The sequence below is a fragment of the Fundulus heteroclitus genome, chromosome 5, assembly GCF_011125445.2.
Source record: "Fundulus heteroclitus isolate FHET01 chromosome 5, MU-UCD_Fhet_4.1, whole genome shotgun sequence".
NCBI classification, from domain to species: domain Eukaryota; kingdom Metazoa; phylum Chordata; class Actinopteri; order Cyprinodontiformes; family Fundulidae; genus Fundulus; species Fundulus heteroclitus.
The window spans coordinates 34624250-34647417 of NC_046365.1; the positions used below are offsets into that span (position 1 = coordinate 34624250).

The 23168-nt window shown below is 41.4% G+C and overlaps 1 protein-coding gene across 1 annotated transcript in view; it reads right to left on the reverse strand.

Moving 5' to 3' along the window:
• Positions 1-1116: 1116 nt before the first annotated feature.
• The window catches only part of dchs2 (dachsous cadherin-related 2), a 42628-nt gene continuing 20576 nt past the window's right edge, over positions 1117-23168 (reverse strand). Inside the window, 11 exon segments of the mRNA XM_036137469.1 lie at positions 1117-3866; positions 3868-5072; positions 9137-9278; positions 10457-10743; positions 10870-11000; positions 12438-12589; positions 12677-12888; positions 14533-14646; positions 14729-15589; positions 16800-17009; positions 17993-18127. Coding sequence (XP_035993362.1) covers positions 2475-3866; positions 3868-5072; positions 9137-9278; positions 10457-10743; positions 10870-11000; positions 12438-12589; positions 12677-12888; positions 14533-14646; positions 14729-15589; positions 16800-17009; positions 17993-18127 — 4841 coding nt within the window. The 3' untranslated portion in view covers positions 1117-2474.

Below are 23168 nucleotides of genomic sequence, written 5' to 3' on the forward strand. Positions count from 1 at the left end.
GTGTATCTGCTTGCTCTCATTTGCCTTTCACTTTGCTGCTGGCACACCTGACTTGCCCCACTGTGGGACAATAAAGGATATTTCTGTTCCATATCAGGAAAATAGCTCAACAAACAGGAAAACATGTATCACGAAACAGAACGAGGATTGTAGCAGAAAAGAAGGAAGATTTAAAAGATACCAATTAAGTATCTGTATGAGATAAAGTCATTTCAAAACCGCACATCTAAAAGAACAAAAGGTTAACTAATTTTACACTATATAGTGCATAAATAAATGCATCAATAAAAGGTACAGTGCTAGAAAAAGATATATTCTGCTAGAGTGTGCCAATTTTTACGTATTGCTCAACATAAACTCATAAATCATAGTTAATAATGCCTGAAACTTTTCTGATCCCTCTTGCTTTACCACAAAGATTACGCTTGTTTCCCCCCCCCATTTTCTTTTTTTGGAGTTTCGCCCAGAACCACCTTGATGATTTTCCTTAAAGGTTTGTTGAAAGTTTGAGCGACAAAGTTGAGTTGTTTTAAATAACTTAAACCAGCTAAAATCAGATAAAACATTTATAACAAAGAGTATTTATTTACTTTCCAACAAGCTCAGAGCCATTTTCACAGAAACTGACCCTTTAAGTCAATATGTCTTAGTGTATCTTAGTAGAAAACATTTTGTTCTTAGCTACTGCTGCTGTAAAGAATTAATCACTTGAATTGATGTGTCTGCTAATGACCCAGTAGGGTTGGGGTTGGTGTTGGGAAGTTTTAAAGACCTAAATACTTTAAAAGCTGAAGGGACACAACTATTTTACGGAAATTGTCAATAAATTACTCATTGAACATTTCTTGATTTTGTATTTTTTCACCTTTTTGAGGAGTAACATCATGCTATTTTGTGTTTTATAAAATTCAAATTAACCAGCCTTTTCAAGTTTAGTGCTCTCAACCAAAGAGCTTACTATGTTGCCCTTTATAATGTTGGAAAGGTACATAAATACAAGGAGTTGACTTCATCTGTAAAACCAAAAAAAGTTAGCCAAATGTTAAATAAAATAGGCCGACTGAACGTGCTCATGCTGGCCCCAAACACTCACAAGGACTTCAAAGAAAGCACTAACACTTTTTAGTGTCTTTATTGGAAATGTCTTAAAAAAGATTAATATTCAAATTCAAAACATATCTACAATTTATACACAAAGTGCTGGATATTGACAAAGAATGTTAATTTACAAAACGGAGTGCCACTTGGTCAGCACACACACAAGCAACAGAGACGCAAACAGATTTGTATGTGTGAGAGCAAAAATCTGGGCTTAGTTTATGAACAGTGACCATAAAACAATAACATAATATCTCTCTTAAATCTGTACAATGTGTACTTTCTTGGTCTGAATACACCTAAATGCTCCAACTGCCCTCAACAATGAAAAATATTAAAAGTAGACTCATAATCAGAAAAAAAAAAGATAATTTAATTTTGTTGGCATGTTTTAGGGAATATTTATTTTAAAAAAAAGAGGGAGTGGAGTTATGATCTGATTTTATGATTAAAGGGAGAGACATAATTACAAAATGTGTTGCCTCTTTTTGGTTGTTAAAGTTGAAGTCATCATGAAAAAATTACAATAGTAGAACGGGAGCAAGAAGTGTTTCATTTTGTTATTGTTTACCTGAAACATTCAATAATTGGTTAAAAAGACCATCTGGTCGTATTTAAATTGTGAATCTTTAATGAACATAATGCAGAACAGGCTTCATTTCAGGCTTTAAGAAAATATTAGTTCGGATTTATTAAAGATGTGCGTTATGAAACCAGCATAATGTTAACTAATCCTTGTCGTCAGTATCTCCCCCTTGAGGCCAGACACACAATAACAACTATGTGGCTTTCAGGCCAAAGGAGACATGCGCTGAGCTTCCAACAGGAATTAGCAAGTTTTGAAGCACAAAAGACAGAGATTTTAAAATAAAAAGCAGATAATATATGTTATCTGCAAAGAAGCAGTGGTATTAACTTAGATGATGCATCTGTTTCATGTTATATGTAAATAAATAAATAAAAGTTCCCTCGCTACAGTGAGACAAAATAAGAAAAAACAATGACCAGAAAATGTGGGGAAATATTACAATTCAAAGTTGCCTCTATTTCTATACCAAATGACAGTCCAGAACAGTTTGATAGATATTCTGTGTCTACTGGCAGTGCAAGTTTATGTCAAAGTTCTTGCAGGACTGTGCAGGTGCCATCGAGCTGTGTGCACCTCCACGCTAGAATGGTTTCACTTGTCCTTTGCTCACTGCAGAGAGAAACCGTTGGGTGGCTTATGGAAGTCACTTTTGATCAAAGAACTGTTATACAGAAAACAAACATTTGGACATTGCTGGGTAAATGGTGAGGCACGTTTTAAAATGGCAACAATTCTTACTCCAGAATAATTGAAATGATCTGTGCAGTCCTGGGTTCACTGTTTATGTCTACACTTGGATTTCAGCCTCCAAAAGACTTGCAGTGTGAGGCCCTGAATCAAGTCTGATCCCCCCTACTCCAGTGTCCGAGACAACTGGTGAGGAGCTGGGGGTCCTGATGGTTAGCGAGGACAACGATGGGGTGAAAGTGGGTGTCATTGCTGAAGGGGTAAGTCCTGTGTTCCTGGCTAAAGGAGAATAAGCATATTTGGGGTAGGACGTCTTCCTGCTTAGGGTTGGTACTCGTCCAGGCTTCCTTGGAGGAACAGTTCGAATGCCTGGCTGAGCCACTCCGGTTATGAGAGGTGGCGGGTACATGAGAGAGCTTGACTCTGTAGCAAAGTCCTCATGGCCTCCCTGAAGCTCTTCATCGGGCAGCATACCTATATCAGTGAATACAGCAGCCAGCGTTTGAAAGTGTGGTTCCCAGTCTAAAAGGAAGTCCCAGTTGTAGCTACCCTCCAGTGGTTCCTCAAGGCACACCAGTGATGTTAGAGAATCTGCAGGGGCTTGAGCCCTGGAGAGGGGGACATACCCTTTTGCCCCCATGGACTCTTCTAAATCTTTCACCCTAAGAATAGCAGGAAGTAATCCCTCCCCTCCTCCTTCCTCTTTGAAATGGTGGAGACTTTCTGTGCTAGCTATGCCCTTGGCTAAACACTTACTAAGAGATAAAATATGCTCTGGTCCTATGTCAATAGAGTGGCAGGAGATATCATCAACTGGTAAGGTAGAGTTAGGAATCTCTGATGTCTGTTTGCTGAATTCATCTCTTTTATAGCAGGGAAACTCGTTGATCCACTTGATTTCCTGATCTTCAGCTGTCTCACCCTCTGCCGATCCACGGCCACTTGAATCTGATGGGTTTGAGACGTCTCTCTTTGCAATCAACCTGACAGGCTGTGTCAACTCCTGCAAGGAAACAGCACTTTGCATCTGGCAACTGGATTCACTGGATGAGTCGGTACCCTGGTCCAACTGTGCAGTAATGACAGCAGTGTTTTTCAAGGCAGTTTCTTTAACTTTACATCTGAGAACTAAGCCCACAAAGATTACAAGGGCAAAGAGGAACACAAACAGTGACACACTAAGGCTAAGTATGTGGGAATCAAGCTGAACCCCAATAAGTGCTTCAGCTGAGCTGGAGATGTTGACTAAAACCAAGCAAGTTGTTGTTCTAGAACCTAATCTGGGACTGCCTGCAGACACAATCAGTTCCACCAGATCCTCACTGGTATGGCTGATTCTCCTGCGATATACAGGACCAGATACAAAGATGGCTCCAATTGTTTTGTTAATTGAAAAAAACGGCGATGCAGTCAAAAGCGAGTACTCTACAAGCCCGTCCAGCCCTCCATCGTGGTCCATCGCCATCACGTAACCAACTGTCTCTCCAGTCTTGGGCGTTTTCTGGAAGAATGAATTGGTACTGCTTCTGTGTGAAGATGGGACTGAATTCATCCACTCCCTTTATGGCAACTTGGACTCTGACCGTGGCTGATTTGTCACCTTTGTCCCTAGCCTCCACTACGAAGCAATACTCACTCTCACGTTCGTAATCAAATGTTTGTCTGGTGAGAATGTCACCGGTAAGGGCATCAATGGCGAAAGCCTCCTTCCTCTCTGGGCTTCCACTGCCGTAGTCCATGAAGCAAGAAGACATAATTGAGTAGGTCAGCTGGCCATAAGGTCCTGAGTCTTTGTCAACAGCGTGGACAGAGCATGTATGAGTAAATGCAGGGAGGTTTTCCAGCACTGAGCAAGTAACTGTGGGGAACATGAAGTATGGAGTGTTGTCATTCTCATCCAGAACTTCAACAAAGACCACTGTAAAAGCCACTTTATGGTTTTCTGATGCCTGGCCCCCATCAGTCGCTCTGATGGTGAGGACATATTTTAAATCCTCCTCATAATCAAGTGAGTGGTTGACCACCAAAAGACCAGACTGGGGGTCCAGCTTGAGATGACCTTTACTGTTTCCAGAAATAATTTCATAATGCACGAGGCCATTGACACCCAGGTCAGGATCCCGAGCGCTGACCTGGACCAAGCTGGTCCCTATCTGGCTGTTTTCACTCACCTGTGCATAATACTCTGTGCTAGAGAAGACGGGAGCATTGTCATTACAGTCTGTAACCATCACTTTAACGATCGATGAGCTGTTCAGGGGAGGCGTTCCTCTATCAGAAACACTTACTGTCAGTTCATAATACTCATTTGTCTCACGGTCTAAAGAGTTACACAAAACCAGCCGGCCAACGTTTTTCATTTGATTTTCAATGGGAATCATTTTCACTTCCAAACAGAATCGTTTTTCTTCATTTCCGTTGATTATGGCATAGTCCAAATGGGTATTTTCTGGGCTCCAGTCTTCGTCCTGTGCAGAAAGAGTGAGCAGGATGGTTTCTGTGGGAGTATCCTCAGGGACGGTGAGCGTGTAAACATCCTGGTGAAACAAAGGTTTATGGTCGTTTGAGTCTAGAATCACCAGGTCCACAGAGGTGACTGTGGATCGCACGGGATCGCCCCCATCGCTTGCCTCAACCAGAAGATGGAGCCGGTTGGTGTTTGTGATGGTCCTTAAAGGCTTGCTGGTGAAAACAGAACCTGTAACAACACAGTGAGCATTATTAAACTGTGTTAATTCAGGTTGTTCTAATTATAGCTCTCTAGTACAGTTATTAAAACAGTTTACAATAATTTTACTAAGGTGTAACATGATGACTGAGTTTACAATTTATGGAAACTTCTCTTTTGCTGGTTATTGCCACATGATGGCTTTGTTGTTAAAGGTAGAGCTGGCAATTTTTCCGGGAGGTTTCTCCAAGTCCCTTTTTGAGTAACTGTGCATGCGGAAGACCGTCTTACCTGCTCTTAAGCTTCTCAGGAGGGATCGTGTGAAAAAATCTCCCAAATCCACTCTGCCATTTTTTTGTTTCTACTGAGGCTTTCCACTTCTTCTCAGAAACTTATACATGGTTTCCTTATTGCGACTCTCAGCCAAGTTCAAAGTATACGGGGAGAGCAGTGGAGCTACAACGAACGGCTAACACCGAAGCTAACCGCTAAGCTAACCGGAAACATAAACACTAGAAGCAGGCCTTTCAATTCTCACGCATTGACAGTGTGACACGTACACATTTCCCTGACTGCAGACACACTACACATGGCATTCCTCGCAAAAATAAATAAATAAATAAATCACAAAGCTTATATGGGCTGCGGATGATCCGTTCAGAGTACTGGCCTGTTCAGAGCTCATTCTAAACCTCGCCTTCTGTGGAGCTGTTTCAGCTTCTTTCACAGCTTGTGGCCATCAGTAATTATTCCTGCTGCAGTTCGTGTAAACACAGCAGGAAGACCGATCAGAGTTATAAATAATTTTGGTCTTAACTTTATTCAGTGATTATTTGTTGTTGTGTCCTTGGGCAAGACACTTCACCCGCATTGCCTGCTGGCGGTGGTCAGAGGGTCCGGTGGCGCCGGTGCATGGCAGCCTCGCCTCTGTCAGTCTGCCCCAGGGCAGCTGTGGCTACTAACATAGCTCACCACCGTCAGGGTGTTAATGTGTGAATGACTAAACTGTAGTGTGAAGCTCTTTGGAGGTCGTCAAGACTAATTAAAGTGCTATACAAGTACAAGCCATTTACCATTTGGGTTTAATTTGATCCATTCATGCAGGTCCATCTAGAAACAAAATGTTTTAGACCACTCTGGAAGGTGGAGTTTTGGTTGCAGCAGACAGGATTTCTGGAGATGAGCGACAATCAGAGCAAATTATATTTTCGTCAGAAATCTAGGAATGACCACTAAGCCATTTACTTGTTTAGAACGTGCAATATTGAGCGTTAATGTTGTGAATGAAGTTTAAACAGACATGATTCTCCTCATATTACGCAGTCTCAGTACGTTGATAATCACGGGGAAAGTAAAACATCTCTACTTCCCTGTCTAATCGGTTAAAACTGAGACAGAGTTGACTAACTCCACTCTTTCTGCGTCGCTTCCGATCCGATGCAGGGGGTAGAAATGACAGCGAAACTATGATCATTTTCACCGAATGGCAGGGATTGGTCAGAGTTTTTACAGGCCTGCAGTTCTCACAGAGATCAGTTATTTTTAACCTACTTTTTCTGAATACATAATGTATTGACTGACAGAATGAAACAGTAAGCTAGTTCTAACTATGGCAGTCACTTCTCTTTCATAATAACTCTGGCTAGCCTTTTCGTTTCCTAACTAGCATAATGCAAGTTGTTACTACAATTTAGTGTTCACTATCACTGGGCATTGCTTTGCACAATTTTTAACTACCACCAATGACAACATCTTAGCTTGTTTTTGGTTTTTGGTGACAGTAATTAAACTGAACAGTTGAAGTCTTTATTAGTTTTTGTTAGTTTTGGGCTATGGAGCTCTAACATCTAACAATAAACTGATAAAACAGGATAATCTAGAAAGTACTAGGACTCTAGAGTGGGATGTTCGCAAAGCCGTAAATACACAGTGAACTGTCTGAAGCACTAATTTAGATTAATTTAATAATGATTTTGGAGCTAGCTTCTGTTTTATTTCACTAATCTCTCTTCTTTTACATTGTTTTTTATTTACTTCCTGTTTACTGCCACTCCTGCAACTGAATTTGTCTCCTTATTTTTTTTTTTAAAAGTAATTTTCTTATTCAGTTGTGCTCTTTGTTGTGCCTTTTCTGTTCTGGTTGCTTTACTTCTTCATTTGTTTAATTTAAGCCTTTTTCCCTCTTTTATTTTCCTCAGTTGTTCTCGGGTTTCATACTGAGCTGCTCTCACTCTGGTAATTAGTCCCATAATCACCCTACTGATGCAGTCAGCCACTGCTAGTATGTTGCCTACCTGCAAGTTTTTTGAGCCTGGCTATCTTGTTTTCCTTTGGATTACGTTTTTGCTTTAGCTCCAAGCAGATACATTTGAAGTAAAGCTATCATTATCAAAAACTGTTTTTGCATTACATTTAGGTCCTACGCAAAACTGACCAATGGTAGGACAAGCTTTGGACTGAAACTCGGTGTTGGCAAATGGCAATTACTAAACTACTCAGGTAGAGACAAATCTTTAATCAGGGCAGCCTTAATTCTATAGGATCCAGATGTTCACAAAAGTTTTATAATGATCCTTGAGTCAATTTTATTTTATATTAAACAACTGCTTAAAACTCAGATATTTGATTTCACTCAAACAAAACCAACCCGATTGTAAACAGCTTAAACATTTGATTTCACCCGATATGCTGATTATCGCTGGGTTTATTTTGCTTTCCAGGAAAAACTCTGATAATGTTTGGCCGTGTCTTCCTGGAGTTGCATCAAAATTGCCGTAGTCATTAGATGTTGCAGTGAAACCTCATGTCCTGCGAAAAAGTCTAAATGAATACCATGTGCGGACTGCAAGAGCAATTTTCTTCTGGGGTGGCATCAAAGAGTTTCACCAAACAATTTCTTATTCCACTTCACTGCCACTTAAACTTCTTCACATGATGAGCACAGGCCTCATGGAGCAGGACCTTTCACTGAGGAACACATGAGCAAAGAAAAACAAAAGGTCTTGGTACCTCGGTAAAGACCATGTTGCGTTTTTGGGATTGTAGTCATAAACCTTTAGTTAGTGTTCCAGCACATTTCTAGTAGTGGTCCTTTCCATAAATGTATGCATATATATCTCACTGCATGTTGAGTTCATGGCTGAAACATGATATAGGAGCATAAATCCTGTTTTTATTTAACAAAGGCGGGCCAGACTGACGGGAAATGGTTTCCTTTTAGCTTTTTTTTTTTTAATAATTTGTTTTTTCTAAAGGTGGCACAAGACCAAACTATAGATTTTCTGGGACGCTGCATTCCCAAAACTCCTCTTTGGTCTCTCCTTTTTCCAGCTACACAGTTTGCATAAGACTTGAAAAGATAAACACCACAAAATGTGCTAACCTGATTCTGGGTAGATGGATGCTGTTCCGCAGCCATTAGGACAGATTTCAATACCACATAAAATTGACGAGCCAATCAGAATCTCCGGGCGGGATTATTCGTAGATGTGACGTATCAGACAAGCGACTGTTTGGATTCAGACAACAATGGCGGCTCGCAGCGAGGAAGCAAGCGGTACCATTGATGCTGCTATTTCATCAGTGTCGTCCAGTCTACTGAATAATTATTATTTTAAAGAACACCAGAGAACGGCTTTGAAGGCTTTTGTTAGTGCAAACGATGTTTTCGCCCTTCTCCCGACCGAGTGTGGCAAGAGCTTGTAGCACATCAGTAAAGATGACGGACAAGTGGTTTATCCAATCATTTGCAAGGATTTTTGATAAGGCCCCTTCTTCTGAAAAAAATGTCTAATAGTGCAATCCCAGATCCCGGAGCCATGTGGAGCTCTGCAGAACAAAATCCATCTGGCATTTTATAGATTTTAAAGTAGTTTTAAAATAATTTTCAGTAGAGTCAGGTTGATAATGTGCTGCTGGCAGCATCCAAACTCTCAATAACCTCTGGTGCTGAATGCCGAGCTGATAACATGTCAGAAAAGACATTTATAGACAAATACAAAAGTTAAATATTAATATTCACAGATCTGTACAAGCACCCACATAAATAACTATTTGCTGTTTATAAACTACATTATAATTAAATTTTTTCTTACCATTGTCTGGCTGGATGTAGAAGGCATTAAGAGGAGATGAAAGCAGCCTGTAGCTGATCTTGCCATTGGGACCAGAATCTTTGTCAGTAGCAGCAACAGTCACAACTAAAGAGTCTGCTGAGAGCAGCTCTGACACTTCCACCTGAAACAGAAAACATACAACAGAAATTACATAAAAAAAACAATAATTATAGAATGCTTGAGTTTGTGTTTAGAGATGGCCATGAAAACTGTAAAATTATCAGATCTTAAAACTGGGCACTAAGATCTAATTTGAACCACATAACCTACAACAGTATCATTACTTTACATTATAAAGGAAGAACATTTACAGTTTACTAGTATGTGAAAAATACTAGGTGTATTTTTGCAGCTTCAACAGAAACTAAGAAGTTCGGTAGCAACAACAGGCTGGTAATCAGATCCACTTCTAGGCCGGCATTGTTAACATAATGCCAAGACGGAAATCTATCAACAATGATTTTAACAAGCCGAAGGCAAAGCCGTTCTTTGTTAAATCTGTTTGCCAAATCCCTGAATCCATTTTTCATGGACACTTTAGATCATTGCCACACTTCTCAGGAGAGACGTTCTGGTGAGTTAAAAGTATGCAACAAAAAAAAAAAATCTCAGACTCTAAAGGTCTCAGGCTCATTCACAGCCTACTTAAAAGAATGCAAATTAAGTCGGAGTAGATCAGGAGATTTTCAGCTTGTATTGCAGCCACGTGGCAGCGGAAGTTTGGCCCATACTGTGTTGTGCAACAGGACAATGATCGCAAACACAGCAGCAAATCTACAACACCACTGCTAAAAAAGGTGCTGCAATGGTATAGTCAAAGTTCAAACTTCAAAATTAACGTGAGAGATATAGTGACATACTATACTGCTGCTGATGTAAGGTTATATGTATCTAATATGGTTTAAAGTTCAGTGTACACATCCTAAGTAGTCCTACCCACTCTGATTCACGTATTTTAATGCACTGAATGTTTTCTAAAGACCAAACTTTTCATCAAAGAGTAAAAAAATTAATTTTTTCAGTGTTACAACTAGGAAAAGTAGGAACAATATAAACAACCAGAGGCCAAAAAATTACTTATAAATGAATAATGTGTCATAATTTAGGTTTTTGTTTGCGTTGTTTGGACTTTTCTGGACTAATTAGGTTCAACTCATCTCTTTCAATAAACCTTTTAACACGTTAACTCTGCGTCTGGCTGAATATCGGGTTCAGCCGGACGCAATAGCAGATAAACAACTCATGCTTATGATTTCTGAACATATTGTCCATCCAAAGTCGTTCATCTTTTATTTATACCTGATAGGAGACCTTTGTGAAGACTGGACCGTTGTCATTGACATCCAGCACTCGAACTTTAACCTCTCCGCCGGTGTGGTGGAGCGAGTCTGACGCCCGCACCGTCATGGTGTACTCCGCCTCCGCCTCGTAGTCCAGAGGTCGAGTGAGCGTGATGACACCCGTGTAGCGGTCAATGGCGAAGGGATCCCTGGTGCTACTGTTGTCCCAAAAACTGTAGGTGATGGTCGAGCTGAGGTCGACATCATTCGCAGTCACCTGGGTGACCACATAACCTGCTGGTAGGTCTGAAGAGAGAGAAAACAAATCTCAGCTCCTTTTTAACTTCAAGTGAATAACGAGGTCCGATATCTGCTATTGGAAAAAAACAAAAAAACATTGACAAGGGGTTGAATTAAAAAGATTTAGCTTACTTTCAAATATATACACGGGATCCATGGGGGGGATGGCAGGGCTGTTGTCGTTGACATCCACCACTTGAACCCTAACCGTGGCACTGCTGCTAAGCGGAGGCTTCCCTCTGTCCACTGCCTGCAGGATCAGCCTGGAATATAAAGGCAAAAGTTTCTGGTAATGCTTAGGCGGACACACATTTGTGGGTGCATTGCAAAAGTACTCATTTTGCTTAATCTTTATGGGAAAGACCAACAAGCAATGCATAATTCTGCAATGAAAGGAAAAAAAAAATCTGAGAAGTGCGTTGTGCATTTAGATTCAGCTCCTTCACTCTGATAGCCCCAAAATAAAATGCAGTGCAATCAACTGTCTTCAGAAATCACTCAGCTAGTGCACAGACTCCTTCTATGGTTATATGTTTGTTGAAGGTCTCACGGGTTTGTTAGAGAACATTAGCAAGAAAACAGCATCATGATTCAAAGATTCCTTATTATCACGGCGTGTTACCGTGGTGAATTGTCTTTTTGGCCACTCCAGCTAGGAGTACAGATAAAAGACAAACAAACAAACAAACAAACAGGTGATGAACAAGGGCTACAGTTTTTTTTCCTCATTATAGTGTTTAAAAGATAAAAAAAAAAAATAAAAAATGAAGATTCGAAAGTTTGTATCAAAGTCCGAGGGTTTAGAGCCATTTTATGAACTAGTTGTCCTTCATGAGTCGCAGATGACAGATAATGAGGTAAGAAGGTGCTTATTGAACAATGATGATCTGAGGCTTTGTTTATAGTGTATGTGTATGTGTATTTAGATATTCTGAGATAATAGTGTGCAAATAGGCAATAACATTAAAGTGTTGGACTGCAGTCTCCCATCAGGGGGCGATTGCCCTCACAGCTCTTGGGAAGAAGCTGTTTCTAAGTTAATTTGTTCTGGCTTTGAGGCTTCTGAAGCATTTACCTGATGGGAGAGGGGCAAACAGCGCATTGCCTGGGTGGGTTTAGAGGAGATGCGTCTGGCTCTTCTTTGGACTCGTTCTGCTTAAATTGAGTCCAAATCCTGTAGACGGCATCCCACAATCCCCTGTGCTGTTCTCACCACCTGTGCTAAGTCCTTCCTCTCCTGAACTGTGCAGCTCCCATTTACAGCTCCTGATTTACAGTTTTGGTAAAAAGTTGCTTGAATAAAGGGTTGAGTTTGAATTCAGTGTTTGTGTGTTCTGTATCTAAAAATAAATCGCTAAGAAATAGCATAAAATGATCAGGGCTGCACTTAAAATATACATTTTGAATTGTTAATTATTGATATCGATTAATATGATTTCTATTTTATCAAAATGCGTTTTTTCTATATTTCGCCCAGCCTTAAATTTTACCGGTGAGGTGGGTGAAAATGTTTTTTTATGAGTTTGCATATGTAATTTAAAACCCATTTGAAATGCATGCAGGAAGTGATATTTTTTTATATTTAAACAATCTCTGGATATTTAAAATAAATAAACACTTCTTATGTCAATGAACTTTATTTTAAAGCACTGAAAGCAGAGGAGGCTTACTTAATGCTTGTCAATGCAAGCTTGGCTTACTTGTAAGATGGAGTTATTTCACGGTCCAGCAGAGCATTGGTGGCAAGGATGCCTCTGACAGAGTCCAGAATGAACGCCTCGTTAAGGTTGCCGGACAGGATGGAGTACTCAACCTGTCCGTTCTCGCTGCTGTCAGCATCAGACGCAAACACCTGATTTAAAATACAGGAAACAGGAAGATAAGAATCATCAAACAGCCCCCACTGGAGCTATCTAAATGATGAATAATGTGTCCGCACCTGCATGACGTAGGTGTTGCGCATTTGCCCCTCCCACACAGCCGTTCTGTAGCTGCTGAGTTCAAAGAGCGGTGGGTTATCATTAACATCCAGCAGCGTGATGGAGACCCTGCAGTGAGCCGTGTGCAGCCCGCTGTCGGCCAGGACAACCAGCTGGATCTGGGGGCTCGCTTCGAAGTCCAGAGAGTTTTCTTTCTGCACTCGGATCTCCCCTAAATCGGGCGTAAAGACAGCGATGAACAAAAAAAAAAATCACAATCAGTTGATGAAATAAATCAGAAAACACGGTATAATTTTTACGGTGCCCCTTTAAGCTTTTCATCGTATTTCATCTACTTTTATGGAGATTTTATTGGCTAGAAGACCGAAACAAAGTAGTTCGTATTTGTGAACTGGAAGAAAATTGATTGACTGTTTTTTTTTAATCTTCGAGTCTTTACAGAGAGAAAAAAAAACTTAAATAAAAGCCCGTTCTGACTTCAGAAGTCCTGTAAGTAGTAAACCCAGTCCCGGTGCCCGTCCACCTAAACTGACAGACTAGACAAGGAGAGCAATGATCAGATAAGCAGTGTCATAGTACGGTAGCTCTGGGGGAACTGCAGAGAGCCATGGCTCAGGTGTTGGAACCACAAGACAACTATTAGAGACATATTCTGCAAATGTGGCCTAAACAAAACAAGCAACAAGAGAAAATCCATTGTTGAATGAAAGTTATAAGAGGTTCCCATCACAGATTGCCATGCCAATGGCATGTTAAACGCTCTGTTTGGAGTAAAACTAACACTGCACCTGGACCCTGAACACACAAACAACGCAGTAATACATGGTGGAGGCAGCATCAGGCTGCAAGGGTGATTTTTTTTCAGCTCAGGGGTGATGGGAAGACGGGGGAGCTAAATAAGGAGGAATTCTAGAGAAAACCTGTTTGAGGCTGAAACAGATTGTAGACTGGGTTGGAAGTTAACCTTCCTGCATGACAGCTAACTAAACATACAGTCACAGCCACAATGAATGTTCTTGTGCTAGAATGATCCAGCTACAAGATCCAATTAAGCCTCAGAGGCAACACTTTAATAAAAAAAAAATATGATGCCAAACACTGTCCATTCAATCTGAATGCATAATATATATATATATATATATATATATATATATATATATATATATATATATATATATATATATATATATATATATATATACACACACATATATATATTGAGACAGAGAGAGAGAGAGAGAAGGTAGGTATAGATAGATAGATAGATAGATAGATAGATAGATAGATAGATAGATAGATAGATAGATAGATAGATAGATAGATAGATAGATAGATAGATAGATAGATAGATAGATAGATAGATAGATAGAAATTATATCTTTTAAAAAGCCAATGTGAAAACCATGTATCCTTTTCCTTCCAGTTCCCTAATTACTTGCTACTTTTGTTGGTTACAAAATTATGTTATGTTTTATTACATAAAATACACTAAATAAAAAAATGTTTAAAAAATAAAACAACTGGAGTTATATTGTAAAGCTGAAAACATTTTGCTTCCCATCCAGGAAGTTTTCTCAGTTCAAAATGTCTGGAATCGTGTGGAGAAAGTTTCCTGGATGGGAATCAAAACATCTTCAGCTTCAGGATACGAGTCCAGTTGTTTTATTTTTTAACCTTTTTTTTGATTGATCATGACCTGGATGACTGACAATCTTCACCAACAAAACACACTAAAGGTTGTAGGTATACTCTGACAAAATGTTAGAAAGTTAAAGTGATATGAACACTTTTGTAAGGCACTCAACAACAACAGCTTTAAAAAGGAAAATAAAGGATGTTTTAATCTGTTTATTACCCGTGTAACGGTTTATGGCGAACACCCCGTTCTCGTTGCCGCTAAATATGCTGTATGTAATCCTTTGCATGCTGTCGGTGTCGTCACTGGCCTCGACCTTCGCAATCGAAGTACCTTGAGAAGCAGAAAGTGAAGAAATTTTCTGTTTTCTGTGTTATCTCTCGAAAACATTAGGAACAGAGGGGATAAAACGCACCTGCTCTGCTGTTCTCCTTGATGGTGGCGTTGTACACTTTGTTTGTGAACTGAAGTCCATCATGTTCTCCCTTCAAGTGGACCAAGACCAGGCAGGTGGCGGTCAGAGGAGGACGCCCTCGGTCTGAGACCAGAACACGCAGCTTTCTCTCGGAGAAATCCGCTCCGACCCGCCTTCTCAGCGAAATCTCCCCAGAATCCGAGTTGATGTCAAACAGATTTTCCTCTTCGGACAACCTGAACTGCACCGTCCCGTTCTCGCTCTGGTCGGCGTCGGCAGCCACCACCGTGGTCACTATCTGATTTGGTTGAGTCCTGGCGGAAACCCACGCGTTAAGCGGGTTCTGGTCACAGGTCGGCGCGTTGTCGTTCACGTCCTCCACCTGAATCGTCAGGGATGCCACAGAGCTCAGCGGGCCCTGAGTGGAGCCGTCTGTTGCCACAGCTTTGAGGGTGTACTGAGCCCGGCTCTCTCTGTCCAAAGACCTGGTGGTGCGAACGACTCCAGTGAAGGGGTCCACCGCAAAAGCCCCCTGGCTGTTGTCCTCTGTCAGAGCGTAGACCACGTCCCCGTTGGGCCCCTCATCAGGATCGAAGGCACTGAGCTGCAGGACCTCCGCTCCAGACGGTAAGCCCTCACTGACCGAGGCGTGATAGCTCTCGCGGCTGAAGGTGGGGACGTTGTCGTTCTGGTCCAGCAGGACCAGGCGGAGCTGCGCGGTGGAGCTGAGAGGCGCGGGACCCGAGTCCTGAGCCTGAACGGTGAGAGTGTAGTTCTGCGTTTCCTCCCGATCCAGGACCCGCATGGCGCTGACTGCGCCGGTTTCGCTGTCGATGGTGAATCGGCCTCCGTAATCCTCGCCTGGAGAAGATTAATAAGAGATTGCAGTCACTGGAGCAAATGTCATTACAGCCAAAAATGCCAACGTGTTGTTTTTGGGAGGAATTTTACGTGACACAAAGTAGTGCACAGATGTCAACTAAAAGGAGCATTTTTATGTATTCCAATGTACTCCAATAGCTCTAAATAAAACCATTGGCACAATTGGCCTTCAGAAGACAGATAATTAATATATAGTCCATGAGTCTGCTATTTAATCCCAGTATTAATGCAACGGTTTGATGGTGAACAATAGCGAACAGCATCATGAGAACTAAACAACACACCAGACCAATCAGGAATAAAGATGTGGATGAGTTTAAAACCGGATTAGGTCTTAAAACAAAAGCATCCTTAGCTTTCAGCATCTCACAGAGCACAGTTCAAACTCTCATCTATCAAGAGGGGAAGCAGTGCAAGGCTGGAAAACCCTTTTAGGCCGGGGTGGAGGTCCACTTTTCAGCACAATAGGCAAGGCAAGGCAAGGCAAATTTATTTATATAGCACAATTCAGTACAGGGACAATGCAAAGTGCTTTACATGATTAAAATATAGCAAATTAAAACAGAATAAAAGCAAGTAGGAATAAAATGTAGATAGAAATTAGAACAAAGAAGTGGTGATTCAGTTAACTAGAACAGTTGAAGGCAATCCTAAACAAATGTGTTTTTAATCTTGATTTAAAGGAACTCAGGCTTTCCGCAACATTACAACCAATAACAACCTTACAACGTACAGGGAGAGCTACAACTAATTAGGTTACATCAATGTAGTATTGACATGTTAGAGTGGATTACTCAAAGCTCAGAACTAAATCCAATTGAGAATCCATGCAAAAAAGCTGAAAATTGATGTTCACAGATGCTTTTCCCACTGAGCTTGTGATATTTTGAATTAAATCGTAAGTTGACAAAGAAAACCCCCCAACTAACATCTGCAGCTGTGAAAGGTTGACCTGAATAGAAATGTGCCCCACACTTTTCAGAAGGGAAAACATGTATCGTTCTCTTTCCACTGCACCATTAAACGCCGCTTTAAATGTGTTAATCTGTCACATAAAACTGAAGTTTCTGCTCATAATGCATGAAGGCATTTGAGCACAGTGGTTCAATGCTGCCACAGGAAGCCCGTCCGCTCGCAGAAACTTACGATGCAGCATTTTTCCAGCTTGAGATATTTGTGGGTTTCCTACCTAATATAGAGTAATGTATGGTGCCATTTTCTCCAAGATCTGGGTCCGAGGCGAGAGCTGCATGTATGACTCCAGGAGACAGGTTCTCTGGCAGGCTGATCTGGAACAGCGGCTGCATAAACGCCGGAGGGTTGTCGTTGTCGTCCAGGACGGAGCACAAGACCGTGGCCGTCCCCGACAGAGGGCGAGGTCCGCTGTCACGAGCCTGGACTGCGGAGAGGAATCACAAATGAACTCCCGTTTATTTGACAGCTAGCAGACCGTATGGCGTAACGCAGCAGAAACAACTTGGAGCTCAGAGAGACATCCTGAGTTTGTTTTCGCTGACCAAGAGATGAGTGTAGGTGTTTATCTTTATTAGAGAAACTGAAACAATTTTAAAAAAGATACGAGTTTAACAAGACAGCTTTTAATACACAGTCTGACGTAAATTTTTTCCTCTGCAAATTCGTCCTGCTGGGATAATTGTCACCACATATTTTAGTATTTCCCGAAAAAAAAACCCAACAACAACTCCTGTGTGATTTTGGCACGATTTCAGCACATTTGGGTTTTCCTGTCATTAGATTTTATTATTGCATTTAATTGTTCATCCTAGCGGTGACTGTACAAATATTGTTATAAAACATCTGAAAGCGTTTTTAATCACTAACAACTGCTGGACGGGGTGAACGTAATTACCTCGTGCACCCACATGAGAATGAAAGCAAACAAAAGACTGGGGGTGCTGTGGTGCAGGCAGTCCAGGCTGGATATATATATATATATATATATATATATATATATATATATATATATATATATATATAGTTTCCTTTAATATAAATCAGTCTTCAGGATCAGTTCACCCTGGTGAATAAGGCAGAAATCTTTATGACCGGCACGAATAAGTGTTGAGAATGCATAGAAACAGGTAGTGACACATTGGCTGAAATGTTATCAGATTGTGCCGCTATCGTTTCAAAGAAACCCTTTTTGTCAGCTGTCTTGAATACATAGCTAACCTAGAACGACACCCTGGAAATAAATGATCAGCAGAGACTTTCTTAAAAACAAGTTGACTCATGAGCACAGTGGTGGCATGCGGGTTTGCACCGTTCCTGAATCTCGCTCAAAGGGCTGATTCTGTTCAGAGCTTCGCTCAGATCCGTAAGATGAACTCTTCGGTGTTTGTGTGTAGCTGAGTGTTGTACCTCTGAGGGTGAAATGCTGCTCCTTTTCTCTGTCCAGGTGGGACGTGGTGGTGATCAGACCGGTATGTGGGTTGATGCTGAAGAGCTCATAGCCAGGGCCCGGCAGCAGACTGTACCACACCACTGCGTTCTCCTCTGGATCAAGGACACAAGAGATGGATTTAAAGAGTTATACCTTTGGCAGTAGAATGCTGAACAGCAGCACAAATCAATAATTTGGGAGCAGTCCAATGATCTGATTCTGAACACAAATCAAGATACTCGTACATGCAAAAAAATGTTGCACCTTCAGGAAATCTCGTTTATTATTTTTTCTCTCCGAGCAGCCAGATCTTCTAGTAACCTGAAGTTTTAGCGGAGGTTTTCTTTCATCTTTGACGGCTTTTTCACCCAATTAATGTTCCCTTTGTTTGTTTGTTTGTCTGCTTAACACTGAAATATGAATCATTAAACCTCCTAAGTGTAATATACGGTTAGGGTTAGCTCATACCAAGATGCTAACCCGTAAAAGTGATCACACTCATTGGTGTGACTATTTATGGGGGAGTGGTGGCCGATTGGTTAGAGCACAGAGCTTTGGTCCCAGAGGTTCTGAGTTCAACTCCCGCAAGCTGCCGTTCTGGGTCCCTGAGCAAGACCCTTAACCCGTTAGTAGCAGCCCACTGGTCCCCAAGGGGATGGGTTAAAATGCAGAAGTGAATTTCTCCATTGTGAGATCAATAAAGTTCTATCATCATTATTATTATTAGTGAAGAAGTTAGCAGACTTCAGTATCAGTGAAGTCCCACGTGTTGTGGGATTACTTTGCTGCAGGAGGGACTGGTGCACTTCACGAAAATAGATGGCATCATGAGAAAATAACATTTGTGGAAATTCTTAAGAGATCAGCAAGAAAGTTGAAGCCTGGGTGAAAATGGGTCTTCTAAATGGACAATGACCCAAAGCATCCACCCAAATTGGTTGCAAAGTGGCTTAAGAATAACAAAGTCAATGTTATGGAGTGGCCATCACAAAGTCTTGATCCAAATCCTATTAAAATTGTAGGAGCAGAGCAGGAAAGGCGTGTGCGATCAAGGCAGCCAACAAGCTGGGCTCTGTTACACCAGTTCTGTCAGGAGGAATGGGCCGAAGTTCCTGTCAACTTTTATGAGAAGCTTGTGGAAGGATATTCAAAACGTTTGACTCAAGTCATACAGTTTAATGACAGTGGTACTTCTGACCTTCAAGAAAGTGGAGGTCACAAATGTCTGAAAAACGATCGCTCTCATTATTCTGGCATTTAGAAAATATTAATAATTTTGATAATCCTAACGGACCTAAGGCAGGAAAGCATTATTCATATTTCATGACTGTCAGTGAAAAAAACAATCTTATGATTCTTTTTATATAGTGTATGTAAACGTCTGGCTTTCAAAAGTAACTGTGTGCAGACTCGACATTGTCCTGGACCAATGACAATGACGTCATCTGCAAACCTCAGGAGTTTTACAGACGGGTCAGTCCAGGCATTTGTGTACAGGGAGAAGAGGAGGGGGGACAGAACACACCCCTGGGGGCCGTCAATGCCGATGGTTCTTGTGCGGGACAATACGCTTCCCAGTCTCACCTGCTGTTGGTCAGTCAGGAAGCTGATGATCCACTGACAAGTGAAGGCCAGCACTGTGGGCTGGGTGAGGTTCTGGTGAAGGATGTGTGGGTCACGGTTTTCATGGCCGTCCTTATGTGGGCAAACAGGATCCTGGTGTACGCCCCCTGGTGGTCGTGGTGGTGCAGGATGAAGTGTGGTCCTGGGTTGACAGCGTCATCTGCCAGCCTGTCCGTGTGATCTTCTTCTGATGCTTCAAGATCAATCACTCAAAGGGTTTCAGGACCACAGATGTCAGGTCTACAGCCCTGTAGTCGTTTCACCCATAATGGTGGGTTTCTTGGAGGCCGGGATGATGGTGGAGCAGTTGAACTATGAGGGAATCTCTCAGAGATTCAGAGACTTGTTGGTCAGAGTGAAGACGGAGGCCAGATGATCTGCGTCGGCTCTCAGGCATGAGGGGGAGACACTGTCAGCTACTGGAGCTTTCCTGGTCTTCTGATACTAAAAGAGTCTATTGACATCTTCCTTTGAGATCTCAAATGCAGGCATGGAGTCTGGGGTTGGAGGTTAGGGTCAGTGCATTGGGATCATGGGTGGCGGGGATGGGCTACAGTAGGCGGTGATGTTTCCTAAAGCATTCCAAACTGCTGCTGCTGCTGAGAAACTGTGTTTTAGCTTCTTTCTGTGGCTTCTGTTTACTGCCTTGATCTTCTCTTTAACTTCATTTGTGGCTCATTCGGGGTCCGGTCCCCACTGCATTAAGCCTGCTCCTTGTTCCAACGCGGCTTCCTCAGATGCAATGTGAACCATGGTTTATTGCTGTTACATGTGCAAAGGGTCTCGGTCTGCACACACCTGTCCTCACAGCAAATGATGTATAATGTCCCCGATTCAGCAAGCTCATTCAGGTCAGTGGCTGAAGCTTCAAAAACACTCAAATCTGTGCAGTCAAAGTAAGTATGTAGTTCTTGTTTTGACTGCTCTGTCCACTTCCTCACAATCCTGACCATCGGCTTAGAATTTTTTTAATTTTTTCCTACAGGCTGGAATCAGATGAAGCAGACAGTGATCAGAAAGTCCCAAAGAGGCCCTGGTGAAAACACAATATGCATATTTTAAAGCTGTGTAGCAGCGACCCAGTTTGTTTTTAACCCTGGTGGGCCACTTAATTTACTGTCCTTATTTATTAAGTTCATTTGAGAGGTTTACGATGCTAAAGTTCCTAAGAGCAATGATGGATGTCTTTTCTCCAAGTGTATCGCCTCAGTGAGCTGTTTGTTAGCTTCTGATGTGCAGGTTTGAGGTGGGATGTAAACACCAGCCAAAACAAATAGAACTCCCTCACTGAATAAAAAGGTTTAGTCTATGAAAAAGGACTGCAGCTGATGGTGTCAACTGTAACACTTTGACATCTGCGTATGAACCTTTGTTTACAAAGCAGATGCCAACTTCTCTCTTTTGCCCAGAGAGCGCCGCACTGTGGTCTCGAAGCAGCTGGAAGCCCAGCATCTGTGGAGCGGAGTTCAATTCAAATTCAAAAATGCTTTTTTTTATCCCAAAGGGAAATTAAATGTTGATGTAACTCATTTTGTCAAGGAGTTATTATAGATGATGATGGCTGTGGGCAGGAAAGACTTCCTGTAGTGGTCCATTTTACAACCAATTGGAAGAAGCCTTTGACTGAAGAGACTCTGTTTTCCAGTGACAATGTCATGAAGAGGATGTTCAGGGTTGTCCATAATCTTCTTGATTTTATGCAAAATCCCTCTTTGCATCAACGTCTCCAGATGTTCCACAGTCGTCCCCAGAACAGAACCAGACGTCAGAGCTTTTTAAGAGTTGAGAATCAGCAGTTCCTCCATTTTGTTTGACAGCAAAATAAGGACAATTTCTTGAAGTTTTAATATGTTCGAACCCCACAATACATCACCAAAAGCCTTTTTTTATGAAACACACTCAACCTGCTGTTAAAAATATCAGCAACCTTCAATTTTAATTTAAAATAAGAATGCACAACTCAGATGAAGGTTACTTTCCAGAACCACCGTACTTACTGAGGAATATCAGGGTTTTATGGAAGAAATTGAGGAAAGCAGCGCTTTAATCGATTTGATGGACCGGTCCAGATTGCTGCTTAAAGTTTAAGTAGTAAAATTAAAGTTTGTAAAGAACAAGTATTTACAAATTATTTGCTGATCTACATGCGTGGTAATAACAAAAACAACACATTTTTATGCTGCTGAGGACACTCGGCTAATAACAGAGACTGCTTTCAAGGTAGCTTAACACGTGCACAGGATAAATCACATTTTGCCATCAACCTATAAAATAAATCACATGACATTCCCCATCAAGATCAAAGCCTGAATGTGCCAAGCAGAACAAAACAAAACTGTCATCCTTCTTAAAAACTGAGACCGCTTAACATGCGGAAACTGGATAAGGAGACCATCACAGGCACAGAACAATGGATATCTTTGGTGGAAGCTTATGGAAAACAGCAGCACAAACGATAATCAAATAAGATGGTGGGAGAGCGGCCAGGACTGCGAGCCAAGGCGATCTGAGGAGACTCGGGAGAAGAAGAAAAAAAAGAGGCTCCTATTGGCACAGATGGCTTGGATTAAGGCAATCATCACGAGAGAGGACCTTTCAGATCTCCCAGAGGAGCTGTGTGCTTGCTGTTCTTGGACAATTCTCACTCGCAGGAATGTTAGCTCAAGTCAACCCCTCCCCACCTTCTGAACCTTCTGCCGCGTAACCCTCCACCTCCAACATTCGAAAAGACCCCAAGTGTCAAAGTGATGAGACAAAATGGGAAGCTGGGGGCCGGGCGCGCAACATGTTAAAATAAACGGGAGTGAAGACCATAAATAAGGATCTGATTTAGTAGGATGTAAAAATAAGCATTGTGGTTGAAAGGAACTCTGATAAAAGGATACGGAGAAACCTTGTAATCAATTTGAGCTCCAAACAAAATGATTTAAAACACAGCCAACCATGACTTCAAATCAGGGTTTTGCTGATAGTCAACCAAACATGACAAGGTTTTGGACATTTAACCATAATAGACAAAACTTTAATACATTTAGACTATTAAACTGAGCAAGTGCAGAAAATATTTCTTTTTTAGCTACTTGGGTGTTTTAAAAAGAGTTGGATTTGGGGGTCAGGTTGTGGACCATGCTGGATCTTTGGCTTTAAGGCTATAAGTCCACAAGAAGGTGCTGCCATCTAGCGGCCTGCCAGGAACACTGCTTTTTCAAGCCAGACTGCGTCATCTTCAAAGCTGCTAAATTGATAAAAATATTGATTATAATGGGTCATTTGATTGAATATGACTTTGTAAAGTGCATTGAAATGACATTTATTGTGAAATGGTGCTATATAAATAAAACTGGATCAAATTAATAAATATGTTTGATATTTATAGTATACTAATCGTTTTTAACAGAGGAGGCAAAACAAAACAGAATATGTCAGTATGCATAAGAGGTACACCAGAAACTTGTCAAAAAGATACAAATTTACATTTTGTAACCTTAGTTCATGAAAAAGAGACAACCCACCCCCCCCCCCCCCCCCCCC